At 37.9% G+C, this 21,183-nt stretch overlaps 1 protein-coding gene across 5 annotated transcripts in view; it reads left to right on the plus strand.

Moving 5' to 3' along the window:
* Positions 1–1,389: 1,389 nt before the first annotated feature.
* The window catches only part of nalcn (sodium leak channel, non-selective), an 81,800-nt gene continuing 62,006 nt past the window's right edge, over positions 1,390–21,183 (plus strand). For 2 of the 5 annotated variants that reach the window (XM_026913126.3, XM_026913127.3), the window contains exons 1-12: positions 1,391–1,546; positions 6,739–6,842; positions 7,003–7,064; positions 7,629–7,769; positions 7,908–8,090; positions 10,170–10,253; positions 10,381–10,520; positions 10,623–10,751; positions 13,682–13,833; positions 15,320–15,462; positions 15,732–15,836; positions 19,454–19,540. In XM_026913126.3, coding sequence (XP_026768927.1) covers positions 7,023–7,064; positions 7,629–7,769; positions 7,908–8,090; positions 10,170–10,253; positions 10,381–10,520; positions 10,623–10,751; positions 13,682–13,833; positions 15,320–15,462; positions 15,732–15,836; positions 19,454–19,540 — 1,206 coding nt within the window. In that variant the 5' untranslated portion in view covers positions 1,391–1,546; positions 6,739–6,842; positions 7,003–7,022. Of the gene's footprint in view, positions 1,547–1,696; positions 6,843–7,002; positions 7,065–7,628; positions 7,770–7,907; positions 8,091–10,169; positions 10,254–10,380; positions 10,521–10,622; positions 10,752–13,681; positions 13,834–15,319; positions 15,463–15,731; positions 15,837–19,453; positions 19,541–21,183 lie in introns of those variants that run through there. The other 3 variants (XM_026913129.3, XM_034304884.2, XM_053234276.1) reach the window with 3 other exon arrangements.

Genomic DNA, 21,183 nt, shown 5'->3' on the forward strand with positions numbered 1-21,183 from the left:
CAACAAAATAGACTAATAGATGGTAAAACTATAATGAATTTCCTGGTTCAACTATTATTATTATTATTATTATTATTGTTATTATTATTGCACTATTTGACCATGTATTATACAGTTATAGAAGGGAATTATTTATAACTGCACTATCCGGTGTCACCCAGATGAGGATGGGTTCCCTTTTGAGTCTGGTTCCTCTCAATGTTTCTTCCTCATGTCGTCTCAGGGAGTTTTTCCTTGCCACCGTCACCTCTGGCTTGCTCATTAGGGACAAATTTAGGGAAAAATTTATAAATTTAAAATTTATATCCTGAAATTATATCTTTCTGTAAAGCTGCTTTGTGACAATGTTCATTGTTAAAAGTGCTATACAAATAAAATTGAATTGAATTGAATTAAACCCATTCAATTCAAGTGACCAGACAAATTGACTAATAACTATAAGAACCTTATGAGAATAAATAAGAGACCCCCTGGCTATGCTTCAGGGACCCCCTGGGGTTCTCTAAACCCCATTTTGAGGGTCTTACATAATGCCTGCTTTACAATGTCATGGCTGTAGATATTATATTGTTTTTAAAAAATACCAGAACAATAATATTATCTTGATGTTTTAAGACATCGAGTCAAGTCAAGTGGCTTTATTGTCATTTCAACCATATACACCTACAGTACACAGTGAAACGAAACATGGTGCTACATAAAACAGCAAAGAACTACATAAGACTAAACATTTAGAACACTCTTATCCAGAGAGACTTACATTTATCTTATTTACAACTGAGCAGTTGAGGGTTAAGGGCCTTGGTCAAGGGCCCAGCAGTGGCAGTTTGGGGGTGCTGGGATTAGAACACACAACCTTCTGAGCAGTAGCCCAGCATCTTAACCACTGAGCTTCCACTACACATTACTACAGAAAGTGCCCATGCAAACACGTGCAATCAGCACAAGACGGTACAATAACTACTAAAACAGGACAATAGGCACAGAAAGAGACAGTGCAGCCCAGACCAGTACACAGTTCCAGCGTGAAAGTGTCAGATATAATAAAACAATAGTGCAATATAATAAAACAATACAATAAAATGCTGTAAATGTAAACATAACATGCTGTGACATAGTATTCAGCAGATAAGCTTATACCATATGTAGACATAGCAGTTATTGGGGTACAGTGAGTATAGTAATAATGACAAGAAATTAAAATCCAATGTTTATATAAATAGAGTAGCACCAAAAAGGACGTGCTTATACAATAAATCCTTTCTTAGCAGGAGTAAAATGTGACAGTGTATAGCTTTGTAGCTGTAATAGGTTCATCTAGAAATCCTGCCTGAGGTACTGAGGTACTGAGGTGGCTTGCATTAGGGCCTGTGCGCTGTGGGCTCGCGCTGTGGGGCTCGCGCTGGCTCTGAGGTTGCGCGCGTGCTTTGCTGCTGCAGTAGCTGGAGCTCGAGCTCACACACACACACACACATACACATACAGAACCGCGGCAGCTCGCGAGCATGGAAGCGGCGTCACGTTAAGCAGCACCAGCGCACCGTCCGTAAGTGTTTCCTTTCCGTTACCCGTCGCGCGCATTTCGCTTGTCTGCTTTACCGACATCAAGGGCGTGATGGCGGACTTTCATTCGGCTATTTACGGGTCTGCTACCAGGAAGTAGGCAGCGGCTACACAATGGCTAGGCCTCCATCCAGATAAGCAGCTTAACCACAGGATTAGACATGTATTTCTCACTGTCTTCATCGATTTCTGTATTGTATATATTACTTGTCGAATTCGAAATAGGCATGCGTGGTTTATATCGTCTTGGTTTCTATGAAATACGGTTTGAAAGATGATTCTCAGGGAGCCTCTCCTGCTCCTCTGTTGCTATAGTAACACTGCGGAAGCAGATGTTCAGTGCAGATGGAGGACTTTCGTCATCCATACATTTCACCACTGCTAGTCCATTTACTTACATTAAATCTGGTGCTGTGGAGGTCAGAAATGACTCAGAATATAGAGTCCATATCTGATCCATATCTGCTGAGTTTTTTCCCACCATTCTTTTCATACTGAGTTGTTATCCTGTACTATGGTTGTGCAGAAGTACAAAACAAAACACACAACATCTGGACACTGGACACTCTTTATGACAATATAATGAAAGAACCCCATGTTGTATCATAAGTAGCATAAGACTTTAAAATGGTCTGTTGTTAGGATGTTGTTTTTGTGCTGAGATTTATCCTGTGCCTCTGCATGAGGGATGAATCGATCACACTTGTTCCTCCGTCAGTATCAGAGATCTGAATATTGGTGGATAAGTGATGCCGATCCAGACTGACTCTCTGCAAGCTTCTGCTTCTTATGCAAAACATCTGTGTCATTCTATAAAACAAGTTATGTCTGATTTCCATGTGCAAGATGCCAGTAACACTTGTGATAACATATTGTCTATAAAATTTTCAAACCTCTCTAACGTACAATTTTCCAGTGACCTGTTCTACCTTACATTTTTCATTGGCTCATTTAAAGTTCAGTGAAGTGCTTATTTTAAGTTGTGGTGACATCCCTATAACTCTGGATGAAATAGGATTCACTCACTTTCAATAAGCACTTTTCTATTTCTATTGCATCCATATATAGAGTATAGGGTTGACACATTAATGTTATAAGTTGAAGAGGCTTGAAATTTTTTATACTGTTGGTGGATCAGAAAATATTATTCATTTATTCATTTAGGGTCTCGTGGACCTGGAGCCTACTTTGAGAACACTGGGTACATAGCAGGAACAAACCCTGATTGCGACACCAGTCCATCTCAGGGCATTCTCCATGCACACACACATTTACACCTGGGGCAATTTAGAATAGCCAGTTGACTACTGGCATGTTTTCTGGAGGTGGGAGGAAACCAGAGAACCCAGGGAAAACCCACATAGGTATAGGAAGAACTGTCTCCACTCAGACAGTACAGTAACCAGAGGTCAGGATCAAACCTGGGACCCTAGAGCTGTGAAGCCTCCCACTGCACCACAGTGCCACCCAATATCCCAAATCCAATACACGGATATACAGATTCAGTGTTTCAGGACAGTATCCCCCCAACATATCAGTACTCACTATCTGATCTGTACATTTCCATTTGTGATTTTTCTGTGGTAGATTACTTACAGTACCTACATTATCAGATACTAGGTACACTTACAGTATAACGAATAAACTGGAAATTGAGTGTACATAGCTTTCCTTTTTAGGTGGTGTACAACACTGTGGTACTGACATTGTTACCCTGATCTTAATCAGACACTGACAACTGTATTCATAGTTTAATTAGAGTATGGCTTCATTTGGGTTGAGTCCAGGCTTTATGATTGGTTAGCAGAGTCTTGGTGACCTGAAATTGGAGCTAGAATTCTCCCATTATGATCCTTGGACATTTATTTGCTTCTAAGACCATCCTCATCTTTAAATATACAGTGGTGTCCAAAGGTCTGAGACCATTAATGAAAATGCTTCTATTTTGCATTCCTTTTTAATTTAATGCAATAATTTTCATTACAAATGATATTATTGAGTGAAAAGTAAAATCTTTGAAATATTTACATGAAATTCCGCCCCTTTTTGCTTTAATGACAGTGCGCAATCGAGCTGACGGAGACGTCACAAGTTTGTGCAAAACCTTATGATCCATTTTAGATCAAATCCATCAGAATGTCGTTTGAACACATGCTTCAGTAGAAGAGATAAAGCGTGAGGAAAATCTGACCTTTTGTACAAAGCAATTAACATGCTCAATATCACAAATTTGCTTACATTTAAATAGGGGCCTAGAAATGGTGCAGAATCTTGAATATTAAATATTCAAGATATTGAACATTTACTTTCTTTGTTTGAAATATTTCATAATTCTAAAACCTTCTGCTTATTTCCAATTTTAAATGAAAAAAAAAAAAAAAAAAATCCCAGATTTTCAGTGTGATCTCTGATGTTTGGACCCCACTGTATTTAAGACCATCCTCATCTTTAAATATTGCCCTCAGCTTTAATAATTCCAGTGGGCACTGGATAGTTTAACCATGAATTGCTTTACATGCTTAAAACAATTTCGAGCTTGTTTGGGAGACTAGTGGATACCCACAGCCATCATTAAAATGCCCAGTGATTGCCTGTGTTGAAAAGGTCCTTTCTCAAAATGTGAAACTAATTGTGGTCCTCCACATCTCACTCCCACATTATAGCACTTCCACCCTATAATTTTGTTTTCAGTTGTCCTCAAACCTCTACCAGCATATGCTAAGTGTAGCAATTACAGCCTATTTGCAAATTGCTTTTGAATATATAGAGCTTTTTTGAGTAGGTTGGACTTAGTTGATAGAAAGGTACATTTCAACACACTTTTCTATACTTTGTTTTTTGTTTACTGCTTTTGATCAGACATTATAAATGAAAAAGCAGCAACTGAATTGACAAACGAAATCTCCACAGCGGGCCTTATTCAGAGTGAAGTCCAAAAGTTACATCAGTATTTATGTGGGGAAAGTTATGCGTATTCAGACTCCACTTACGCACATGCTGAAGTCAGAAGCTCCACGGTCAGATTAGGCAAATCACCTGCGTGTAGTTCATGCTTCCATTTTTGAGTAGAGGTGTCAGTGGGGTTTTTCAATTTAATTTAGCCTTTAAACATAAGCATTTGCCTTAAAGACTGAAAGAATTCAGGGATAGAAAATGCAGACTGAAGAAAGACATAAAAGAATGTTTTTTTTTCAAATGTAATGCGTTGTAACATAAAATAAAGAGACCATTTAAAAAGGAAATAAGGGTAATACAGACATCTAATAGGACTTTAGTGTATTGCCAATATACTATATTGCTGAATAAATAATCATAATTGTAATTATCACATTAATCACTGCAAATTTGGTTTAATTTAACTACATGGCTTCCAGCCTCATTATTCGGCAGCTCAAGCACATCTTATTATTTAGCTTTTTTTTTTATTTATTGTGAGCCAACAGTTAATTGTGCACACCACTTAACAAAGCATTATGATAAGCAAGATAAGTAATGTCTCCAAGCAAAACACATTTTTTGTTGACTTTAAAGGGACAGTACTAATAATTAATTGTGTTCTGTTTATGTATTTAATATTAGCATTGAATGCCATTCTATATTTTGTTGAGTGTACTTACCATACCCAAAATATCAGCATGACATTTTGTGGTTAGTTATGTTTGATGTCAGAATACAGATGAATGCAATTTCTGTATTAAATTCTCATTATGCACCCACAACTCAAATCTTAATTAAATGAGCACAAATGTTCATTTAACAGCAAAGCAGACATATTGTTGGTTGCATAAGTATTAAACCATGTCAGACTGGATGGAGACCATTGGTAAACAGCAATTATCAAGCCTTGCCACAGTTCTCAGTTGGATTGAGGTCTGGGCTTTGACTGTGCCACTCTAACACATTCAAATTCTTTGTTATTAACCACTCTAGTGTAGCTTTGGCAGTATGCTTAGAGTCGTTGTCCTGTTGGAAGGCAAACCTCTGTCTGAGTCTCAAGTCTCTTTTCTTTGTATTTGAGTCCATCTATCTTTCTCTCAGCTCTGACCAGGTTTCCCAGTCCCTGCTGATAAAAAAGCATCTCTTCAACATGATGCTACCACCACCATGCTCCACTATGAAGATGGTGTTCTCAGGGCTGTTTTGGATTTCAAAATGTAGCGCTTTGTGTTAATGCCAGTTTTGGTCTCATTAGAGCAGAGAGCTATTTTCCACAAGCTTGCTGAGTCTGCAACATGTCTTTTGGCATATTCACACCCTTTTTTCTCTCTGCCACTTTTCTGTAAAGTGCAGCTTTGTGAAGTGTCTCGGCTGTAGTTATTCTGTGACCAGCTTCTCCCATCTGAGCTTCAGATCTCTCCAACTCCTTTAGCCCTTGGTCTCTTGGTTGCGTGATAATGTCCTCTTTAACCAGTCACAGACACTTGGTGGACGGCTTCCTCTAGGTTGTAGCATATATGCTTTCCATTTTATAATACTGGATTTAATTTTGCTTCACAGGATATTCATTGTTTGGGATTTTTTTAATGAACAAACCCTGATTTATTGTAGACTAGTTTTGATTGGTCCTTGGTCTTCATGATGCTGTTTGTTTAAGTATGTTGTCTAGCAATCAACATACTTAAACCTGTTCCTGGGACCTTCCATTTATATTAGTTCATGTAACTCTTTAATTGAACACTGGTGGACTTTCTATGGTCTTCCGATGGCAACTGGTTGCACCAGAACTAATTTATGGGTTTCACAGCAACGGGGTGAATACGTATGCGATCACAACTTTTAATAATAAAACAACTGTAATTATTTACAAATAAGTACGCAAACTATATTGATTTTTTCTTTATCACTTCATTGCTATGGGCTATTTTAAGTATATTCACAAAATCTAAGTGGATATATGCATAGTAAAACCTATTTAAATGAGGATTTTATCATTTATAACGCAGCTTCAGTTGCCAGTCAGAAAGGTCTTTAGCACAGCGCTGTGTCTTACAAGGAGTTTTCACATTTTGACCGATCAGCTTAATCAAATGAAGAAAAATGCATTTTACAAAGTTTAAAGTGACATTGACGTATTACATTTTGGTGGCCTGAGTATGGCAATGTGGTACTTCAATGCTTTGATGCTTTAATAGTTTAGTTAATTTTTTTTTGTTTGTTTCTTGAATATTTTCCTAGAGCTAAACAGGAGGAGTCATCAACACATATTTATTGATAATCTTTCATACTGGTTTCCACCCGTTTGTATCCTGGGGATGAATGCACCAATGAGGAGCCTGACCGTGAGTCACATGATTCAACAATCCCATCTGTCCAGAACACGCCACTCAATGTCGTATATATGCTCTGTCTGTTGTGGTGGACATTATTTGTCGATATAATCATACTGTACATGTTACACCATATATGCCATGTTGACTAACTGTTGTGTGTTATTTACAGGGTATGCCTGATCGCATGTTATGTGCAGTGCTGGAACAATTTCAGCTTTACTTTTCCCGTTGGTATGTGCGCTTTGTTTCAGTTAGTGTGTGATATCCATGTATATTATCGTTCACTGTGAGAATGGCCCTTACTTCATACTATATGCAACCTCGATATTGGTTGGCTCTAGGTGTGTTTTTAATGGTGAAGATCAAGCGTGATCTTTGCAGCAGGTAAGGGAAGGTAAGGTTATATTTGTGTGATGTGAAACAGCGTGTTGTTCTCCTTGTGCTTAATTGTGTTCCACAGTGGCTATGCAACACGACAACCCATAATGTCTGGTATGTTTTTATGTTGTAATGCACAGCAGCAGTGGAGAGCTATCTCAAATTTGAGCTTTCTGTTTTCATTTTGTTTGCATGGCTGTGTAGGCATAACTGCATCTAAGTCTTCCTTTCAAAGTCTACACCATAGATCATAAATTGTACAAATATCAGTATCATAGAACTGCAGTCAGCTGCAGTGATGGTGACTAATAGTGTTGCATTTTAGCAACTACTACTTATATTTAGATTTATATCATAGCTTGGTGACCAAAAGCTTTTTGAGTCATTTGTTGTCCTGGTTGTGGCTCTGCCTTTCAGATTCACTCCCTCTATAGCACGGCAAGTCCCAGCATGCTGAAGAGGAAGCAGAGCTCGCGCGTTGAAGCGCAGCCTATGACTGACTTTGGGCCTGATGAAACACTGACCGACAGCGCCGATATCCTTTGGATCAACAAAGCAGTGAGTGGTTACTCAGACAGGGCAGTGCTGTACGCCTGATGCTTCCAGCGCCAGTGGAAGCACATAAATAGGCCATGCTTGCGTAATATCTGGTGGCTGGTGTCTTGTTGACATGTTAAAGTGTGTGATTTTCCCCAGTGGGTGCACTCTTTACTGCGGGCCTGCGCCATAATCAGTGTCATCTCCGTGTGCATGAACACACCCAAGACATTCGAGCACTATCCCCCGCTGCAGTACGTCACCTTCACCCTGGACAAGCTGCTCATGTTCCTCTACACTGCCGAGATGATCGCCAAGATGCACATCAGGGGCATCATCAAGGTAACACACTTGGATTAAAAGTTATTAAAAAGTAAGGGATACACTGAGTTCTATGGATTTAAATGAATGCAGCTGGCAGATGAAAGACCCGTAATTACTGATGAGGAAAATATAGACGGATTGGTTGGCAAATCACTTCTGGTACATGCAAGCAAGAAAAGTGATTAACATGCCCACCAGGTCAACAGGAAGTGGTTGTCCGGAAGGAAAATTTGTCTGATTTTGTACTTTAAATTTGTGAGTTCAGGGCAATTAGTCAAGCCACAATCAGATGTCTGCCAATCCATGACCTTCATTTTGGGCAAAGACTGTTCACTGAAATAGTATTTTCAGTAATTTGATGAGTCATTGTTGGAAAGGTACTCAGGCGTAATGATGCCAATTTTATGTCCTTTTCACTCAATGTTTTTGCATGTGTACATTTTCTTCTAAAACTGTCCGAGTCCTACTCTGGCCATGAAAAGATTTTATTATTTTTTTTTAAATTGGTACTTTCTTTGTGGGCTTTGTACACAATCTTGCATCTGTAAGTATTTGGGAAAATATCTAAAAAAAAAAACAAATCAAGTGTTCATCGAAAAACCTCTATAGCATCTACAATTTCAGCCAGCAGAGTAATTTTTTCCTGAGAACCTCTGAGTGCTGATTTAACACCCATCCCTCTCTTGAACCTTTCAATCCAGCAGGTTAGCAGCTTGATTGGGTGAAGGTCAGGTGACAGGACAGGCCATTCCTTTACCGACTGTGCTGTCTTGCACATCTAGGAGGTGTGTAGGGGTTGTTAGTAACCAAACATTACTTGGAAAATTGAGAAAAAAAGGAAAGTGTTCCCAGACTGTTGGTGGGTAGTCTGTATAGGTGATCTTGTGCAAGATTACCATTAGTCTCAGTTCAGCTCTAGCTTTGAGTTTTTATTTTATTTTATTTTATTTTAAATTGTTCTATATTTATGTAGTTGGAATTTTCATTCAGTTTGGCCCAGCACCATGATAGTTGCTTTGAATGTGTATGAGTTGGTATTATCTCAGTTGGACAAACACTTGACAATTTGTGCTGTGCCATATCTACTTTGACTTTTGACAAAGGCACAGAATAATTTTGACTTACCTTTATTTCTGTAAACTACTAACTAATGCTAATTTGATAACCTGTCTACTTGTTTCTTCTACTGTCCTTTTTCGTCTGGTATAAGATTAATTGTATCACATTGGTACATCAACACATGGCAAAATACTGTACTTATTTGTACTGAATGATTATAGTAGGTAGCATTGCCACCTCACAGCCCCAGGGCCCCAAGTTCGATCCTGATCTCAGGTTATTGTCTCTGTGGAGATTCTGTTGCTGATGTTCTGGGTTTTCCAGTCGTTTCAGTACGTGGATTTCTGACTCTAAATTGCCCCAAGCTGTGAATGTTTGCATGGTGCTGTACAACAGACTGGCGTCCCATCCAGCCTGTATTCATGTCTTCGGATCCACTGCGACCCTGACAAGTGTGTGTCAAATGAATGAATGATAATTATAGCACTGTATATTTTAGCTGTCCCTAGTTTTAAGGGAACCTTGAGAGGTTTAAGAAAACTTGACGTATTCTAATTATGTTAAATTATTAAAGTAAAATAATGATTGCATAAATAAGACATATGGAAGAGTTAACCTCAGCAAATGTCCAGTGTCATCTCTTCAGGAACCTTATTTGAGATCTCTTTATTGTTGTTGAGCTCGGTGTATAAATAGGGATATGTATAGATACAGTAATTTCTTTCACTCAGCTTTCTTTCCAACTGTGTGTTATTTTAAGTACCAAACATTTTTGAAATTTTGATTACAATTGCGTATGCACAAACCTAATAAGTGAATTATTATGGTAACTATATATATTATTGTAGTAATTATGAAGTACCTTGAGCTCGCTGACCTGTCATTTGGTATCTCAGCACACACACCTGCGCAGACTGAATAATGCTGGCTCTTTTGTTCCCAGCTGCCCTGGCCTTTCATTAGCCCTGCAGCCCAGCTGCTTCTCACCTGTGGACTCTCATTAAAACGTGTGTCTTATCAACCCGTCTCTGTTTCCAGGGAGATAACTCCTACGTTAAAGACCGCTGGTGCATGTTTGATGGTTTCATGGTGGTCTTTCTTTGGGTCTCTCTTGTGCTTCAGGTACAAAATGAGACATACTTTCTTAAACAATATTTCTCTGATAAATTGGTTTATTCTTGCTTTTAATTAAAAAGCACAGTGTGATGATTCACACTGTTTATCTGTTTTCCCCTGGCATTGTTTGTAGGTGTTTGAAATAGCTAAGATTGTGGACCAGATGTCACCGTGGAGAATGCTGCGTATACCCAGGGCTCTTATAATGATCCGAGCCTTTCGGATCTATTTCAGATTTGAGTTGCCACGCACTCGCATAACCAACATTCTCAAGTAAGTGACTCATCATCACAGGAACCATCATCAGTAAAATAACTTATTAGAATATTACTAAACCAGACTAATTATGTATGATCTCCTCTCTGTCCTTTAAAGGCGGTCTGGGGAGCAGATCTGGAGTGTGTCCATATTTTTGCTCTTCTTCCTGCTCCTCTACGGAATCCTGGGGGTTCAGATGTTCGGCCCGTTCAATTATCACTGCGTTACGAATGATACACAGAAAGAGTAAATAATCACGTACAATTCTTAAATAATTATCTGTTTTCAGCATTTGATTCATTTACCACATACTTTTTGACTGCATGTTATTATTTTAATTGTTTATTTCTCCATAGCTATTGCTATTTCATTTGGACCAAACCGATTTTATATATTTATATTTACATAATAGTCAGCATTATTACTACTCATAGAATACCAATAGCATTATCAGTCAGTTTTGGACTTCACCCAAGGTCAGATCGGTCAAAATCTTTGCTGCATTTTCACTGTCTGTCCTCATTAGGCCTTCTCTGCTTATTTAGGCCTGAGCTTAAAAGATGATCTCATCAAAACATCCAGTAACTGTCCATACGCCTACATATATAAAACTGTAAAATGTTTTTTCACTGTTGCAGCAGATTATCTAAATACAGTAAAGCTCTTGGGCACAGGCTTCCACAATATGTAGCAATTTGTTAAAACTCAGAAGAGTTACTGTTTGTCACAACATGAAAGCATTCACCCTATCATTGAGAGATTATGAGTTCGAATACCAATGATGCCACTTAGCTGTCCTCTTTGTGTGGGAGGGATGGCATACTCTCTTTCCCCTGTCAGTCACAATGACACTAGACAATCGTGGGTGTCTGAGAGCTCATATATGCGGAAGAGGGCAGATAGTGTTCTCCTCTGAGTGTGTTACGCTGCCCTGTGACACAGCAGGTTGGCTGGCTTCATGTGTTTTGGAGGAAGGATGTGTTAGCCTTCACCTACCCCAGTTGGTAGCCAAATTGGGGAGAAAACAGGGGTTAAAATCAGATTCGGCTACTATGGCTTTTGCAAAGAACTAATTTTCAACCCATATGTTTTGAATTGTACAGTGATCAGATATTCTATGTAGTGACCCATGAGCATTCAGGTCAATGGATAAAAACATCTATATATTTAACCATGTATACTGTATATTTATATGTGTACTGTATACTGTATATTTAACCATATATATATATATATTTGTGTGTGTGTGTATATATATATATATATACATACATACAGTATATATATGTGTGTGTGTATATATACTGCTGGCTATCAGAGCAGCATGCTTAATCACTCCTCTTGATAAAGTATTCATTCAAACCCAACAACCACTTTTTACCCCTTTTGTGCTGCTCCAATGGTTACAAAGAATCCAAAAAGATCCACTTATCTGATTTTATGATTTGTTTTTGCATAAGTGCTAGGAGCCCTTAGTGTCAATGTTTCTCCCTTAGTGTCCTGTTTTTCCAAAACATGCAGTGCTGGCACTGTAATACCCACACACATCTATCCTCATAAACTACATCTGTACGGAATATTTATCAACATCTGTAGCAGCAGATAAAAATGTCTTTGCAGCGTGCACAGTACACAGATTAAATGCTTATGATTACCCTTATGATAGTGTAAATGTGTTAAAAATACCATGTAGAGGAAGCTATTTGCTATATTTTCAGACAGGGCTATTTAATATTCTCAAGCAGAGTGGTGTGTCGCAGCCAGCTCTGAAACAAAGAGCTCCAGCCATCAGTATTAGGAGTGCTGGGAGGAGTGCTATGCAGACTAATCATAATAATTAGCACATCCTACATTGTCTGGGCTTTGTGCACACACTCATTTTGCCTCCAACTTTACAGCCTCAATCTGTCTAAATCTCTGTGGCCCTGAGAGATCTCCTAACCCTGACCGTGCCGTGATTTTAGTCCTCTTAGGGAAGTAGTTTGCATACATTTTCATTGATTATTTTTAAAGAGAGTCAGTGAGAGATTAAAGATACTGTCCCCCATGATTTTGAAACTGTGTTGGATGAGACAAGATTTCTCTTTTGCTCTTATAAAAGCACGCTTTAGAAGTGTTCAGAGTCGATTCTTGTGTCTAATCTAGCCAGACCATATGTCCTTGGCACAAAGTCACATGGATTTGATGGAGGTGGTGGATAAAATAGGAAGGGCAGCTTTGCCGACAGGGTTCTTTTTTTATGGAGATAAATCTCGGATTTGATGACACAATTTATTTTCTGTTGCTTCTTTTTATGTTGTGAGATTATACCACATGACCTTGCCAATCACACAATTTAAAATATTTTAGGTATAGCACTTTTGGAATTACTGATCTATTCCCAGCTGTGATGAGTGGCGGTGATAAATCATAAGGTTAATCCTTAACATGTACATATATTATTTATTTATTTATTGCAGGGGTAAGCTTGTGTTAACATTCAGTGGGGTGATTTATCAGCATATAATTAAAGCTATTTTGATTCAGCAGCGCATCTCTGATTGGCCTCTGTGATACTGCAATAAATTATCTCCCGCTCATTTGAGATCCCTTAATAAACAATTTGAAAGAATGTCTGGGTAACCAATTTGAAAACATTAATTTTCATTAGAGACATCAAGTGGATCGTGATGTAACACCTGTGGCCCAAATTGGGAATAGTGTGTGTGTGTGTGTGCGTGCGTGTGTGTGTGTGTGTGTGTGTGTGTGTGTGTGTGTGTATGTATGTGGGCATGTTTTTATGTCTTGTTGGGGACCAAATATACCTACAAGGATAGGGATACCTGACAGCTTAACCTTGACTTTTATTTGAAAAACAAAACAAAACAAAACAAACAAACAAAAACTAAAAGAGCCAAAAGGTTTCCTTTTGATTAATGAGTTTGATTACTGATTTAGGGTTAGGGTTATATTTAGGGTTATTTTTAGCATAATTAGCTGCATTAATAATTATGTCAATGACAGTAAGACAACCGTGTGTGTGTGTGTGTGTGTATGTGTGTGTCTCCTTAATCAATCATTCAACAGTTCTTAGACTAAATGAATATAGTTAATATAAACAACTAGGAATATAGTTTCATGTTGTATTGTATTTTTATATTCATTTATTTCAATTACTTTTATTTGATGTTTTGCAGTAATGTGACGTGGAACAACCTTGCCATTCCTGACACACACTGCTCTCCAAATGGAGAGGGATACCAGTGTCCCATGGGCTTTAAGTGCATGGACCTGGAGGACCTGGGCCTCAGTCGACAGGAGCTGGGCTACAGCGGCTTCAACGAACTTGGTAAGTGTGAGGTGTCTGACACACTGACCTTTTCAAATCAGAATTCAATTCAAGTCAGAAATGAAAGCATAACAGTATTTTTAATTACTAGCAGTACTCTGTGCTGTTTTATTTAAGAGGCTAATTTAAAAGACTACTTAAAAGGTAAATAATCATGAGAAATCATGTCCAGCAAATGTCCACACAAACATTTGGAGAATTAGTCTAAGTCTAATCTAATTTAATCTTGCTACACAAAAAATAGGAACGCAGCATGAAAGGATTTTTTCACTCCTGGTTTACAGAAACCCTGAATCACAAGTTGGGAGAAAAACCTAAAGTGCTGTGTCATAATTCTGACTTTGACTTTAACTCATAAAACAACATATTCAAACGGTCAGTTTAAGCGATTGGAGTCAAGACCTTGTCCATACCTAAATGCATTTCAATCATTAGATATATATGTATCAACTGAATTACACTAAAGCAACATCTGGCTTACTTACTACACGGGAAATTGCACATGGAGTAAGAATTATTATTACTATAATATTCAATAAATTTGTCTTAATGATAGATTGTGGGGTGTTAAATATCAAAATACAAGCATTAAAAGGCGTAACCCAGTGTAAACATATTGTCAGGCCCATAAGCATTTGGACAGTGCCTCAGCTGAAGGAAGATTTAGTGCATTCTGCACTTATGAGGAAAAGAATGTTTAAAGACCGATATGATTTATTCGAAAGCTGAAAGCTGGGTTTATAAATTGCTTCCATTTGCCACGGCATCTTCTTTTAATACGGCACGACACTTGGCATCCATGATCCCCTGGGTATAATGAATCTTTTTTCTTCATCACGCCATTTTCTTTTCATCTCACTTAATTTGCACAGAAATCTAATTTCTGTGCTGTTCCAATGCTAAATATTTTTATTGGTATAGAAGTGAGAAAAAATATCTTCCACTTCTGCCTTTCTGCTGTTTCTTTTCCCATTTAGTAGGCATTTCATGTTTCCAGCCCTCTATGCTCTTGACCTTTTATGGAGTTTTGTGGGCGTCATAATGCAAATGGACTGTGAAGGGAACATGGTTTGCACTTTACGAGTGATCAACATACGCAAGCAAGTATGAAGAAAATCAGCGTTTCCAAGACAGTGTTTTGTAAATCTGGAGGAAAATGTTAATTTTGTTTGGCTTACACAAACATTTACACAAGACTTTACTAATCATTGTATATGAAATTTCTCTTTTTTTTCAAAATTCTTTGGATATGTTAGTTATCGTTTAAGTTGCAGTTTGAACTCATTTTCATTTTGACTGTTAAACCAAGAGGAAGAGATTATTTGGGAAGAGGGACATGCTGATTTGGAATGAAAAACACCTGACTAGGTGCAGTAATGGCAAAACTTTGTTTATGTCTGCATTTTTGTCTTCACACCGGCTGGCTCAATTCAGGGGCACTGGGGTGATCTCACATCTGGGCTTCCTCTCTCTTTCCTCTCCTCAGGCACCAGCATATTCACAGTGTACGAGGCTGCCTCGCAGGAGGGCTGGGTCTTCATCATGTACCGTGCCATCGACAGCTTCCCACGCTGGCGCTCCTACTTCTACTTCATCACGCTTATCTTCTTCCTTGCTTGGCTGGTCAAGGTGGGACATCCTTCCCCTTCAACTTTTCAATCAATTGTCATATGTGGCCTCCATACCTCCAACTATTTATATCAGCACACATAAGAGGGTGTAGATGATGTGAAACTTAGTGTTAATGGTGGCACCTGGAACCGGTGTTGATTTATTTCCGTTCTTTTAGCTCCATTAAAGAGAAGATCCTTTGTTAATGATTTGGGATCATTGTTTTCTTAGGGTCAAGCTCAGATCTTGAAAAGGACAGATTGATTAACCTGTGCTTGTGTTTTCAGAATGTGTTCATAGCTGTGATCATTGAGACATTTGCTGAGATCAGGGTGCAGTTTCAACAGATGTGGGGCTCCAGAAGCAGCACTACATCCACAGCAACTACACAGGTACTGACTAAACTTGTTGATATTCCACTTTATCACTCCAAACATTTCCTGTGTTTACTTTTATATAGATAAAATGGATTTCCGCACTTGGGTTCAACCGTAATGCTTAGGTAGACTGTTGTTATTTGGAAGACCAGAGCGTATTGTGACTATCACATTGAATGCTCTTTCAGTAGTTTAAATATTCATATGTGCTATATTTTTTCATAAAATTAGCACTTGTTATTTGTCATTATATTATATTATTCCGTAGTGCGGAATTACAAGCCTCAGTGTTTTGTATTTTGTCAATGATTTTGTATCCTCGTCACATTTACATCCATCTGTGTTCTTTCACTTCAATACCCAGCGGGATTTATGCACATCCATCATATATTTAATGGATATTTCTACTGTGAGCCATCAATCCTATTCCACTTAGTGATAAAGACGTCTAATGAGGCATTTAGAATAGATATTAATATTTTGGACTTCGTTATGTTACAGGAGAAATAATTAGGCCCTGTTTTTTTTTTTAACAGTTGACAAATTTTATAGATAACTGAATAGTCATGAAGGTCATTAAGGATTATAGTGATCTGTGATCTGGGAAACTTTTCTTTTTATTCTGATGTCATTTGACTACTATGCATTCACATCCAAACCAGCACACCTACATGTCTCTGGAGATGGAGATGCTGGTGTAACACAAGAATTTCCCTCATGGGATCAATAAAGTCTATCTATCTATCTATCTATCTATCTATCTATCTATCCATCTATATATGTAGCACGGTGGTGCAGCGGGTAGCGTCCCTGATTCTGTGTGCATGTTCTCCCCATGTGCATGTGTGTTCTCTCCTTGTCCTCTGGTTTATTTAGAGATTAGCTACTCTAAATTCCTTTTAGGTATGAATGTGTCTGTGTGCATGAGACACCCTACGATGGATTGGTGTTCTGTGTTCCCGCCTCACACCAATGGAATGTTTCGGGATAGGCTCTATATTTGCAGTGATGGCAAAAGAGCGGCTAATGAAGATGAATGAATGTGCGTGTGTGTGTGTGTTTTCGTGTGCGTGTGCATGTGCTTGATGCCGCCAACCAGTCCAAGTGTGATGTGTCTAACACCTGTCCTGCACTAGTGTTCTTTCCGCCCACTATAAAGGCTTTATGAAATCTGACTGTATTTGGGTTGCCTATCCAATGCATGTCCTTTCATTCATTTGCTGGGAAATCTGTAGAAGTGCCCTGGTGTGAAAACATGTAAGTGCAGCCATGTGAATAGAAGCATAGTAGGTTTCTGATGGTGCCAGTCTTTGTGCCAGGGCCAAACTGGAGCAACACCTCAGGGGTTGGCATTAATGGAATTGGCAGGAATTGGCAGCACAACAGCCGCCAGAATTGGCACCGCTATATATTCTGGTTCTGGCACAGTTCTAATGGAAGTGGATGGATGCATTTACTTCTCTGCTCTGAATTTTGTATTTTTTTGTATAGACCAGTGTGTAATACATAAAGAAAGATGGAAGAAGAAAGATATGTTTAAGATGAATGTAAATATATCAGGTTATATTAGTGGAGTGAAAGCTGGATGTAGTCTTTGATATTCTTTGTGTCATCCTATTTATACTACAGGTGAAGGCAAATCAAAGAAAATAAAACTTAAAAGTAGTAATTTGTGAATACAGAGTCCCTACATTGTCCCCATTTCCTGAATCAGCTTGTGTTAGGTAAAAAAAACCAAAACAAAACAAAAAAAAACTAGAATCAACTAGAATCTTTTTCTGTACTATTATTAAATAATATTATTAAAATGCTGTCTGTTCTGTCAGTGATTTGATGTCCCTGATTATTTGTCCATTATATTATCTAGACCTTGCTGTGACCTTGAAAACAATTAGCTTTTCTCTATCAGCTTTAATTTTAATTACAGAGGCTCCTGAGTCTTCTGTCGCAAAAAGCAATTAACTCAAGGTGTACAGAAAGCGGTAATTCCCTGGGTGTTAATCAATAAGTCCCGGGTCAGTACCTTTAATCCCAAAGAAATAAAATGATTGACCTGAGGTGGATCTGAGGGACTGGTGAATAGTTTAATTGTCAAATTGTCCTTTGTTCAACTATTCTTATATATAAAATTCATTTAATTAGGTCTCTTAAGAAGATTAACGCATGAATGCATGGTAAGGTTCTGATTAGAAGACAATACATTCAACTTTTTTTTGTTTCTATTTTTAATATTTTAATTTATATGAAACTAAATTACCATGTATTTTTTATATTAATTTTTTAAATAAATATTTTATTTAAGATTACTAGTGATGTGATTGTAATTGTATTGGTTTCCTCTGGGTTATTTATATTACAACAAAAACAGAAATTATCTCAAGAAACACTTTGGTAGTACACTATGGTTACTAGAGCAGTTTATTTATTATTTTTACATTTTTACATCTATTCATAGTAGGACCAGTGAACATAATTCTTACTCTTTTATCTTCCATATTTGAGGTTTCCATGTTTTTCTGAAGAGTGTGGTGGCCTGGGAAGGAGATATGAACCTACAGTATAATGCTAGCAACGGTGGTCTAATCTAAAATCAAAATAACAGCCTAAAATAGTAGTGTTGGGAACAGATTTCAGGCTGGCATTGTGCATGATGACTGGCTTCATGGGAAGATAATGCCTTTAATGTTAGGCCTTATGTTATGCATGAGCATGTATGTGTAGTCTATTTTCTGCTTTCTGCCACTTCCTGCTTTTTTGCTACTTTCTGCTTTTTTAAGTACAGTGCTCTTTTAAATTGGTGCTCTTTACATTAACCACCATTAAGTCATGTAATAAAACACAGCAAGATTAAAATAATAATTGTGCGAGTCCTATGCACATCTCTAGTTGAGATCAGTTATGAACAGCTACATCATGGAGTGATGTAGCTGAGGTTGAGGAACTGTCAGAGCCAGAATTCACATGCTGACAGTGCTGCCATTTCTAGCTTTTTTTCCCACAGTGTTTTCCAGGGATTCCAGGGGCATAGTTCATTCATATTACATAGTTCATTCATATTACATAAAATTCAAAAAAAAAAAAAAAAATGAAGGAAGGAAGGAAAGAAAACCCCTTCTGGTTTAGACCATGGCTTCTTTGGGTTTAATTTTGAATATAGATATGGATTTTTGGATCAATAAACAGATACAGATAATTGCATTTGCTTTACACTCCTATTATGTAATACTGTCAACAGTATAATAGATATAAAACATTATAATTATAACAATGCATTTTTTAAATATCATGTATGTAGCGGTGGTACATACTGTATACTTTAATTCCATATTAAAATCTAGACAAGGCAAACTACCGATGTTTAAAGTGCTCATGGTATTGGAATCTTACTCAGTTATAACTGAACACGAAGGACCAGTGCACAGTTAAATTTGTGTCTCTGACATGCTATAAAATGTGCTTCACTGTGTTAATTGGGAAACTAAAGCAGGATTAATTGATCTCAACTTTTTATTTATCTCTATCATTTCAGTTCAGTTTTTCATCTAAACTGCCTGTCATAAATACCACTTGTCTGACACACCATAACTGTTTCTCTCCATCTGTCTAACTCTCTTTTTTTTTTTTCCTGGCAGATGTTTCATGAGGACGCGTCTGGAGGATGGCAGCTTGTGGCGGTGGATGTTAATAAACCACATGGCCGTGCTCCTGCCTGCCTCCAGGTACCAGACATGCAGTTTAATGGCACTGACACCCCTGAACGTCAGCACACCCTCAGCATAGCCATACTGACACATCTAATGCCACGCCACACTGTGGGAGTGTAAGATCTGTGCCGCAGGCCATTGCAATGCAATGAGTGCATTTAGATTTAGCTGGAAACATTTGATGGAGTATGAATAGGATGCAGAATGAAGGGCTTTGGTACTTTTTTTCAGTGATCTCATTATTATGGGCTTTATAATATGCACATAATGTTTCATTGAGTGCATCAGTTTTCAAGAGTTTTTTTTTTTCCCTCAGAAGTGAGCTTCGCCATACTTTTACATTTGATCAAACAGCACATTTAATAGTTTGTGACTCAGTCTGACATGTCAATGACATTTGGTTTGTCTTTAAGCCTTTTGCCCTTATAGTAGTGTGCTAATGAATAATGTCTGAATGGCATTTAAATGAGAATGTCTTTGTGAGAGTGGGTATATGTGTAGAGCACATGAAGCTGAACAGCTGGATATGGTTTTGGCTCTTCCATCACTGATGGCAGTTTAATATATAGGCCAGATCTGGCCAGGAGATTTTCCTTCATGGTTGAGTCACTCACAGAAAAATAGCCATGGGTGATCAGTGATGATGGACCATTACTACAGCCATCATGCTGATACAATTGATGAATAAAGACCTTCTTATATCATATCAGAATTATGGTTGCAAGTAGGGGAGAATGAATTAAGCTGTGGTGATGTCATATCACGTAAAACACATCCTCAGTGAAATCACTGGACGCATTCAAGTAGATAGGACAAAAAAATAGTAGCAGGCTCTTTGATGGTGAAGAATGACATTCAGTGACATTTCTGGATCCAGGCGACTTTGAAGAGATCCCATTAGGACAAGACAAGCTATTGTGTATCCTCACAGAGAGCAGTAGAGCAAAGGGAGTGAGAGAGAAAGATAGAGAGAGAAAGAGTGTGTGAAGGTGTAGTTCATCACACAGTTCAATCACAATGCCTTTCAGCACAATCCAGTGGTCTGTGAACTGTGACTGAATAGTCAGGTCAGACGCAGCAGACAAATGAACACCAAGTCCAATGTCTGGGCAAAAAGAAACAGAAGAGAAAGCAAGGAAACAATCGGTTTGCCTTGTTTCCTCTCATGTGAAATGATGTCACTGGCAAAAGTCAAAATCATTCCACATTATTCGACTCACATCAGACCTTTTATTCTGGCATCTTGTTAACACACACTAAGCTAATGAAATGGCCACTAATTTCTTGACACATGAAGTGCATTAGAAGAAAGATTCTTTTTTCTTACTACATTTCTCACTTCTTATAGACCAAGCTGTTTAATCACTAGGCTAATGTCTTATAATATTTTATATTTATATTCAAGTAGAGTTTATAGTCATTCACCTGAATTGTTTGGATCCTTTAATATGCATACCATATATTGTTGATTCCACAATGTGCACGGAACTGTTGTGTAACTTGTTGTGTAGACGTCTTATCCTTCAGTAAAAAAGTTGGAGTGGAATGATGTACAAACATTTGAGGCATTCTTTTTTTTTTTGGTATGAGTAGGTGACAAGTGATTTTTTACACATTGATTGCAGGTCTTTAGCATACTCTCACTTTCCTGATTTTTA

The sequence above is a fragment of the Pangasianodon hypophthalmus genome, chromosome 5 (genome assembly GCF_027358585.1).
Source record: "Pangasianodon hypophthalmus isolate fPanHyp1 chromosome 5, fPanHyp1.pri, whole genome shotgun sequence".
NCBI classification, from domain to species: Eukaryota; Metazoa; Chordata; class Actinopteri; order Siluriformes; family Pangasiidae; genus Pangasianodon; species Pangasianodon hypophthalmus.